Genomic DNA, 9378 nt, shown 5'->3' with positions numbered 1-9378 from the left:
GGCTGCCCACCTGGAAGGCCAGCCCGATGTTGAGCGCGTAGCGCCGCAGCTTCTCCACCGTCTCGTCGCTGGCGCCGCCCACGACGGCGCCGCAGACCACCGCGGCCTCCAGCAGCGCCGCCGTCTTGTGCTCGTGGATGTAGCGCAGCACGTCAAGGCCAACCTGGGGAGGGGTGGGTGAGCAGGGGGTTGCATGCATGTGTGTGTGTGTGTGTAAGGGGGAAGAGGGAGTGCGTGCATGTGTGTACATGTGCATGTGCGTATGCGCATGCACGTGCTTCCATGCGTACATGGAGCTTTTGGCCGGAGTGACACGAAAGGCGCCAGCCTGCGCAGTACCCAGCCACGCCCAGCTGCCCTCGCCGCACCCCCTGCTGCAGCCGCCTGCGCCACCGCCAGGGCGCCCTACTCGCCAGGCCCCGCATCCCGCACCCCCAACACCCCAAAACACCCAGAGCAACAGCCTGATTACGTGCCCTTGCAGCCCTGCGGCCCCCCCCTCAGCCCCTCCACCCCCCCCCCTACACACACACACAAACACACACACACACTCTCTCTATCTCTCTCTTACACAAACACACACGAACATACAAAACGCAAACACACACGCATACACGTGCGCACCTCCTTGCCCTCCGACTGGATGTCCACCACCTGCCCGCCCACCAGCCCGTCCGCGCCGCTGGCGCGCCCCAGCTCCACAATCACCCGCAGCACGCGGTCCGCGGGGACGCCCTGGGTGGCGCGCGCGATGTGCTCAAAGGCGTAGGCCAGCATCGCGTCGCCCGCCAGGATGGCCATGTTCTCGCCATACACCTGGGAAGGGGTGAGCAGAGGGGTGAGGGGAAGGGTTTGGGGTGCGGGGGCGGCATTGATGTCCAGGCCCTGATTTGCAGCCGCAACTGACTGTCACGCGGCCGTGCGCGTCGACGCTGCCGGCCATGTGTCGACGTTGCAGCCGACGCTGCCCCTTGCGTCGACGCCATGGCTGCGGCCGCTGCCGGCCCCTGCCCCGCCTGGCGGTCTCCGTCTGTCCGCGTCGCCCGGCGCGCCGCCGCTCGACGGCAGCCGCCTCTGCATCCGGCTGGCCGACGTTGGGGCCCGGCCTCTCGCCCTCTCCGACCTGCAGGCGCCCACCTTGTGGTTGGTTGGCCGCCCGCGCCTGAAGTCGTCATTGTCCATCGCCGGCAGGTCGTCGTGGATGAGGCTCATCGTGTGGATCATCTCCATGGCGCACGCCGTCGGCATCGCCGCCGCCGCGCTGCCGCCCACCATCTCCGCCGCCGCGAGGCACAGCGCCGGGCGCACGCGCTTGCCGCCGGCGAGCAGCGAGTAGCGCATGCCCTCGTTCAGGGTCTCCGGGTACTTCTCGGGGACCGCGGCGTCGAGCGCGGCGTTGACCGCCTTGGCAGTGGACTCCATGTAAGACTTGAAGTCAAAGGAGCCTGGCGGCGGCGGGCGCGGCGGGTGTTGTTTGGGGAGGGACGAGGGGAGCGTCGCGCGGGGGATGGGGCCCGCAGGGCGGACGGCGTCTGGAGAAGGCCCGCGACCGCGCCACACCCCAGCGCTGCGGCGTTGCTGCTGCTGCTGCTCCTGGGAGCAGCTGCGTGCAGCAGCTGCCTTCCGCCGGACGGCTGCTGCGTTCTCGCCCCAGCCGCGGTCAGGGGCTGCGCACCTGACTCGCTGCTGATTGTCTCTGCGGTCGGTGATGCCACCCTGATGCGGACCTGGCCCAGGTATGTTGAGGACGAGTTGCACTTGCTCAGTGCAAGGCGCCACCAAATACGGGAGCAGCAGCACCACCAGCACCACCCGCCCGGCGCCTTCGTTTTGCGCGCGGCGGCAATGACTGCCGCTCCTGAGTTGTCACACTGGCAATGGGCCGTCCCTTTTATTACCGCGCGGCCAACATATAGCGCATATTGCCCGAATCCGCGCACCTGGGTCCTGCCAATGGGCCGAGCTGCTGCTGGTGTCCCCCGAGCATGCCTGCACCAATTTCCGCGGGGCGTCAGCTGCAGGCGCCCACTGGTCCACCAAATAGGATTCATGGGATCTCACAGCACCCGCACCTGCTAGCACCACCGCTGCTCACAGCAGGCCGCATCCCTCTGCCCTGCAGCTGCATGTTTCGCGATACTGCTCAGATCTAATTACAATCAACTTCAAATCAATCTCTATAGCGTCGCAAGCAGCGCGCTGGAGATCCACGAGAGCAGAGAGGTGCGATGTCGCCCTGGCAGGGTATGGGTATGCCGCAGGCGAGATGAGGGCAGTTGCACCGTAGTTAATTGCTGCCCTTTGCACTTTGTGCAGCGGGTGTAGTCAAAGCTAGCACGGTGCGCTGGGCAGCTGAAGAGGTGAAAAAACAAGAGCCCGCTTCAGCACGGGGGCCGACCAAAGTGGGCCTCAACCAGCATAGAGATGCGGAAGAGCATCCTGCTCTTGCTGTTTGCAGGTGCAGGCCTGTGATAAGTAGGGACGGCGGTCAAGAGACGGTCAACAGTATGCCCCCCGCTCCAGCCCCACCGTGGCAGCATGTTTTGACTGATGTCTCCACCATAGCCCCTCCCTCCCCAGGATGCACGAGTGCGCTCAAATGCGGCAGGACATGCCATGCTCAAAATCCTGGGGCAGGATTGAGGGACAGCGATTGCCGGCATATCATCCGCCCATGAGTTGGGAGGCTTGGTTTGGGAAGGGGCCGGCCAGCAGGATATCCACTTGGCCGCGAGAGCTGTACGTTTATGATGGGCGATATTCAGTGGACATGGCGCGCACAGGTGAAAGATGTTTGTGCTTTATATACCTAGGGGTAATTTGGGTGGGTCGCGCAGCGTCACCAACATCCTAGCACGGGGGGGGGGGGGGTGTCTCCGCCTTGAGCCCCTGCGCACCTGAGCTCAGAGGGAGGGCCCCTGGGCAAACAGGCGCCTGAGCCACCGGCCAACCAGGTGAGTGTTTCTGAATGAGGAGCTTGCTGGTGGGTCGGCAGGTCCCAGAGTCCCCTGTATGCGATTCGATTGCATCTGAACTCACGAGTTCTTTGGGACATGCGGGACATGAGCAGGCCGTATCCAGTACCCAATTACACTCCACACACCAGTACATGCTGCGCCCTGTTTGCTTTCGCGGGTGCTGTAAATCTGTGTGTTTATATGGAGGTTCATCACTACCTTGCGCATGAGCGCTTGGTTACTGCAGTCCACTAATCCGCCCTGCCGCCCAGCAGCTTCGCCTCTGTCCCGCCTCATCAATGTGGTTGGTGAACAATCTGGGGGTCCGGGCGCGCCCTCTTGCAATCCTATGCATATGATAAGTGGGACAAACACTGCATGCATGTGCATCGCTGTCTGTCGGTAAATCCTGGCGGCATCCACTCTCTCCACACCAACCTGCGACGAGTGTCATGCTGTCAGACCAGCTTCCTGTTGCAAGCATCAATTAGCTGGCCTGGCTTGCTTTGTGCCTCTGCATGCACCTAGCCGCTGCAAAATCTAGGTATGTACTCGGGCGGGGGCTCCTGGAAGGGTCGATGGGTGCGCCCTGGTTTCCTTGCATGCTGTCCATGGTCAGCTAGCGTTCATCACCAGCCATGCAGACATTCGCGCAGCCTGGAGCGGTTCTATTACGAGCTCTGTGCACCTACTGTATGTACTTTAGTATATGCAGCAATAAATTGTTTCTTCTATGCTCATTACAAGGGGGGGGGCTCGATCGGTGCCGTATTCTTTTCGCCGTCAGCTGGAGCGGTCACCTGTCAGCAACGTGTCGCCAGGGAGACACAGATTGAAGTTCTGCGGCATACAGACTGCTACCACGGTTGCCATCCCTACAAACCAACTTTGTGTGTCTTATCCACAATCACATCATAATTTACGCAGCACCATGCAGCCACATCAACCAGAGCTGCAAGAGGATGAGGACGAGGGCTTCATCGGCGACGAGGGCGGTCTGCCAGACGATGTAGAGGTTCTGGATGACCTTGAAGGTATGCTGAAATTGGGCCTGCACCCAGGGCCGCGGCCTGTCGCGATCTGCATGGCGGCATGACGCGGTGCTCTGTCTATGCAGGCATGCAGGAGGGCAGCAGCGAAGGCGTGATTGATGACGACGAAGAGGGACCTTCAGGGGCTCACGCGCAGGTGGACGACGATTCGATCCAGCTTTTCGAGGGCCACACCGGTGCGCCGCCGCGCAGCGCAGCCGCCGCTGCTGCCGCCGCTGCCGCGTGCCCCGCGTCCTGCAAACGTTCCCAATTTTTGAGGATACGCCCCAGTGATACCCCTGCTTTGCACAGCCCGCAAGCTTGGTGCGTGTGGAGCGCATGCGCACACCCGGCCGACCCAGGAATCCCGCGCTCCTTGCAACCCGATCAGACGCTGTGCTCGCCGTCGCATGGAACCCCGCTCAGCCCGACATGGTGGCCACCGGCGGCCAGGACGACAAGGCCTTCCTGTGGCGGGTGCGCGCCCCTACACACGCCCAGACCGGGCACGCTTGCGCGAGCGGGTGGGACAGCGAGCCCACGCACGCGGCGGCGGCGGTCCTGCTCTGCGGCCGCTCGCCGCGCCCCGTGGCCCTGGCGTCGCACCGCCACCGAGCCCGCCCCCTTGCGTCTGCGGGCCCCTCCGACCGCCGCCGCGGCGCCACGCCCTCCATCACTCCGCAGGTCGGGCAGGACGCCTTAGAGGAGACGGGCGGCACCCTGGGCACGTTTGAGCTCTCGGGCCACACTGACACCATTGTCTCCCTCGCCTTCAGCGCCAGCGGCGCCCTGCTGGCCAGCGCCAGCCTCGACAGCACCGTGCGCGTCTGGTCGGCGCAGGACGGCGCCTGCCTGCGGACGCTGGAGGGCCCCGCCGACGACGTGCACTGGGTGGCGTGGCACCCGCGCGGCGACGTGGTGCTCGCGGGGTCCGAGGACTTCAGCGCCTGGATGTGGCTGGCGCGCAGCGGCGACTGCATGCAGGTGGGGGCCGGCAGCAACACCGCCGGGGGCGGGCGGCGAGGGCCGCCCAGCTGGCTGCTGCGGAGCGTGCTGCCTCGAGCTCGCGCGTCCGCCCCAGGTGTGCCCCGCAGCGGCGCTCTTGTCAACCCTCTGCCCCCCCGTGCTTGTCAAGCCCTGTGCCCAACCCTGCGCCCTGCCGCACCCCGGCCTCCCCTCCTGCCCCGGAAACTCCCCAGGTGTTCTCGGGCCACCGCGGCCCCGTGACCGCAGGTGCGTTCACGGCCGACGGGAAGGCCGTAGTCACCGTCGGCGGCGAGGGCGATGCGAGCCTGCGCGTGTGGAACCCGAAGACCGGCGAGTGCGCGCTGGCGGTCAGCGGCCACCCCTTCCATGAGGAGGGCATCACCTGCCTGGCGCTCCACGGCAGTGGGGAGTCTGTCGCGGCGCTGACGGGCGCGCAGGACGGGAGCCTGAGGGTCACCAACACGCACAACGGGCGCGTGCTGGCGTCGCCGGCGGGTGAGACAGAGAGGGACGCAACGCGCATGTAGGGTTGCGCGCGCCTTTGTGTTGGTGTGTTGTGTGATGGTTGGCGTTTGGAAGCGTGCATGCGAGCGTGTGTACGCGAAAGCTGGCGGCGATGAGGAATAACCACTATGTACCATCAAATTCTGAGGTCAACACCGCTGGTGACCCAAGTTTCAGCCTTGTCTGAGCCGATCCTCTTTTTCTGCGCGTGGCTGTTTGCTTGGTTTGTTTACAGATGCCAGGGCCAACTTGATCAGCGTGCCGTGATGATCAACCTAGTACCATCAAATTCTGAGGTCAACACCAGTGCAGACCACTTTCAGCCTTGTCTGAGCACCCTGATTCCCAAGAACCCCCGGCAAGGCTCACACGCCTAGACCCTTCCCGTCGGCCGCTCCCGCATGCTGCCCTCCGGATGCTGCTCCTTCCATTGACCACCCACCTCCCGTGCTCGCCCCTCGCAACAACTCCAACACCGCTTACCTCTGTCAGGTCATGAGGAGTCTGTCGAGGCGGTGGGCTTCAGCCGCCACCTGCCGCTGGCCGCCTCTGCGGGCATGGACGGGCGGCTGGTGGTCTGGGACGCCAACGGCTGGACGCAGCGCGGCAGCTGCGAGCACCCGCAGGCGCGCCGGGCCGAGAGGGGGCGCCGCGGCGGCGCTGGCACAGAGCCCGCTCTTGGCCCAACGCGCTGGATTATCGATTCCAGGGCCGCTTGCTCTTTGGTTGCCGGTGTTGTGCCTGACACTCGCTCCTCATCCGACCCCGTTTTTCACGCGCGCAGGGCATAACGCGGATCGCGTGGCACCCGCACCAGCCCCTGGTGGCGACGGCCTGCCTGGACGGCATCGTCCGCTGGTGGGATCTGCGCACGTCCTTGTGCGTGCGCGCCTGCGGCGGCCACACGGACTGCCTGCAGGACATCGCGATCAGCCCGGACGGTTCTATGGTGCTGACCGGCGCGGACGACGGCACCGCCAGGGTGTTCACGCTGGCCGCCACGTGACTTGGCTCGTGACGTCATGCGTGGTTCGAATTTCGAGTGGTGTATGGTCGAGAGAAGGCTGTTTTATCTGCAGGTTGGGCAGCTCGTTGCAATCCAGTTGCCAGCATTGTTGTAGATGTCTTGTGCGGCACCCATCTCCTTGCGCACCCGTGCCCCCATGTACACCCCCACGCTCTGCGACACGAGCGTGCAGCGGCGCGCCGCCTCCTTCCGACGCATCGTGCCCATTTTTGGCACTGGGGGACCGACTCTGTTTCGTTGGCCCTTCTGTTGCAGCCCTGCATGGCCACAAGAGTAACAGTAACCCCGGCTGGTGTCCAGGCGGCACGGGCCCGGTGCAACGCATTTCGTTTCAAGGAGCGTCGCTTTTGTGAGCAGCGTGCTGCACTGCCCTGCCTCGGCTGGCTGGTCGTGTCGGCCAAAATCGGTGGGAGCAAAGCTAGCAGATGTTACTGTTGCTGACCCGCACAGCGCAAAAAGGGGTGTGCCAAAGGGAAACCAGCGTGGGGGTGTGCAGTATGGGACACATTGGGCGCCGCCCCCACCACGTCTGTAAGAGTGGCGGCGCCAGGCGCAAACGGTGGGATAGAGCAGTGGGCGGGGCGCTGGCTGGCACGCGCGGCCCCGTGAAAAACTCTTTTGGGTGCTTTCATGAAAGGGGAGCAAGCAGCCATGTACACAACCATCAGCCACGCATGCCATGCGTTGCGGGCTGGGACGCGGCCCCTCGTGCCGCCTGTCCTCGCGCGTTGAAAGTGGCGGCGAGTGCGCGCCTCCTGGCTCCCGCCCCGCGCGCAGCGGGGCCTAGTATGCGCCACACATAGGGGGCGGCTGCATCCCATCGGTTTTGAGGGGCTTCCCAGGCCTTGCAGTGGGCGCGATCGCCAACGGATCCCCACAGCCCAGGCCGCGGCGCTCCGGGCGCCAGATCAGATCGCGTCAGATCAGGTCAGATCAGATCGGACCAGATCAGGGCGCCTTGACCTGGAACAGGAACTTCTTGTCCTTGGCCCTCTCCTGCTGCTGCAGCAGGCTCTCCTGCACCTCCATCCACTCGATGACGCTGTCACGCGACACGCCCAGCGCCTCCTCCAGCGCGGCGCCGTCGCCCACCAGCGACCGCACGTCCAGCTCGCCCGCGCGTGCCGCGTCGTCCGCGGCCACCACGCGGCGGAAGCTGGACACCAGCTCGCCGAACGACGGCGCGCCGTCGGCGGCGGGCGCGCCGGCGGCGGCCCACTCGTTCCAGCGGCGGCGCATCTTCTCCTCCGCGGTGAGCGCGTAGCTGCGGGGCGGGCGCAGGACGGGGGCAAATGCGCGAAAATCGGGCATTCATTCAGGCTGAACGCCATGCCATTGGGTTCCGGACAGCCATTGAGACCGACCAACCGGCCGGCAGCAAGCAGCTGCGTCCGATTTCGGTGCCAATCTGCCGCCGTGCCGCCGCCGCCGCTCCGTCCCAGGGCTACCAGTCCCCGCCCCCCCCCCCTGGGGCGCGATCGCCGCCGCACCTGCCACGCTGCACGCCGTATGGGATGGCGCCGCGCCTCTTGTAAGGCGCGTCCTTGTAGAAGTCGATGATCTCGTAGAGGGCCCCCTTGAGGAAGGAGCGCGGCACCACTAGGTCAAGCAGGCCCTTCTCAAGCAGGTACTCCGCGGTCTGAGGGGTGATTTTGTTTTTGGGGGGGGGGAGGGGAGGAGATCGATCAGGCGGAGGGTCAGCGGGGTCCACGACTCCAGGGGTCCCGTCGGGCCGGGTAGTGCTGCAGGGTGCACCCCTGGAATGGTTTCAGAACATTTCGAGCCCACGTGGCACGGCAGTGGGCGGGCAGCAACGCGCTCCCGCCCCAGGGCTGGCTGCGGCGTGTCCCCCAGGGTCAAGACGGACTGGCGCCCGCGTGCGGGCGCCGCTTGCCAGCCGCCCTGTGAAGGCTTGCGTGCCTTGCGAAATACCTTGTGAAAGTCCATGCCGCAACCCTGGACTCTCGGCCACAGCGTCCCCCTACACACACACACACACACACACACACACACACACACACACGCACCTGGAAGTCGTCGGGCAGCTTCTCGTTGAGGGTCTGCTCGATCACACGGCGCCCAGCAAAGCCGATGATGGCCTGGGGCTCGGCGATGATGATGTCACCCAGCATGCCAAAGCTGGCGGTCACGCCACCTGCGACCGCAGGGGGATGGGAGGGGCCAGCATAAGCGCGGGTGAAGCAGGCTTGAGAGGGGGGAAGGGCGCCTCGCCACGTCGAAGTCAACGGATGGCCCCGCTCTCTGCCATGTTGCTGGCCACGCAACGCCACCCTCGTACCGCCGCCCCGGCCGCCCAGCACCCAGCGACCCCCACTTTGCCCTCTCCCCCCCCCCTCACCCCGCAGGCGCCCCCTCTGCCCCCCCATCCCGCGCCGCCCACCGGTGGTTGGTGACGTCAGCAGCGAGATGAACAGCAGGTTGGCCTCGTTCTGGTGGACGTGCAGCGCGGCGCTGATCTTGGCCATCTGCATGAGGCTCATGATGCCCTCCTGCATGCGTGCGCCGCCGCTGGTGGACACTATGATGAGGGCCAGGCCCTCCTGGGTGGCGTACTCGATCAGGCGCGTCAGCTTCTCCCCCACCACGCTGCCCATGCTGCCGCCCATGAAGCCGAACTCCATCACACCCAGCGCGATGGGGATGCCGTGGAGCAGGCCTAAGGGTTATTTTGGGGGGGGGGGGAGGGAAAAAGGGGGAGTGCCAGGATGGTCGCGCACGGGACTGGGGCGTGCGGATGGATGTGCAAACTGCCGATCAGGTCGCCATTTTGCAGGCCTGTCGCAGGCCGTTGCGGAAGCACTCAGCCCGCCCGCACCTCCCTCGCTGTAGCAACGCCTGCACGCGCCGCAGG

The 9378-nt window shown here is 65.5% G+C and overlaps 3 protein-coding genes across 3 annotated transcripts; 1 reads left to right on the top strand and 2 right to left on the bottom strand.

The window, feature by feature from the left end:
• Positions 1–500: 500 nt before the first annotated feature.
• On the bottom strand, positions 501–1422 carry MNEG_10612 (geranylgeranyl diphosphate synthase; the record flags this gene model as incomplete). Its single annotated transcript, XM_014040918.1, has 3 exons — positions 501–521; positions 625–816; positions 1138–1422. 3 exons carry the CDS (start codon positions 1420–1422, stop codon positions 501–503), a joined length of 498 nt encoding a protein of 165 aa, XP_013896372.1.
• Positions 1423–3888: 2466 nt separating this feature from the next.
• Positions 3889–6485, top strand: MNEG_10611 (hypothetical protein; the record flags this gene model as incomplete). The annotated part of the gene is made up of 7 exons (XM_014040917.1): positions 3889–3991; positions 4075–4185; positions 4380–4465; positions 4673–4972; positions 5188–5470; positions 5972–6054; positions 6264–6485. 7 exons carry the CDS (start codon positions 3889–3891, stop codon positions 6483–6485), a joined length of 1188 nt encoding a protein of 395 aa, XP_013896371.1.
• A 969-nt stretch (positions 6486–7454) lies between these two features.
• Positions 7455–9121, bottom strand: MNEG_10610 (acetyl-CoA carboxylase carboxyltransferase subunit beta; the record flags this gene model as incomplete). Its single annotated transcript, XM_014040916.1, has 5 exons — positions 7455–7770; positions 7997–8145; positions 8295–8372; positions 8534–8661; positions 8908–9121. 5 exons carry the CDS (start codon positions 9119–9121, stop codon positions 7455–7457), a joined length of 885 nt encoding a protein of 294 aa, XP_013896370.1.
• Positions 9122–9378: the final 257 nt, after the last annotated feature.

Source organism: Monoraphidium neglectum (genome assembly GCF_000611645.1).
Source record: "Monoraphidium neglectum strain SAG 48.87 unplaced genomic scaffold scaffold02389, whole genome shotgun sequence".
Lineage (NCBI taxonomy): Eukaryota > Viridiplantae > Chlorophyta > Chlorophyceae > Sphaeropleales > Selenastraceae > Monoraphidium > Monoraphidium neglectum.
Note: the sequence above shows the minus strand (reverse complement) of the source record. Positions and strands in the feature narration are given on the sequence as shown.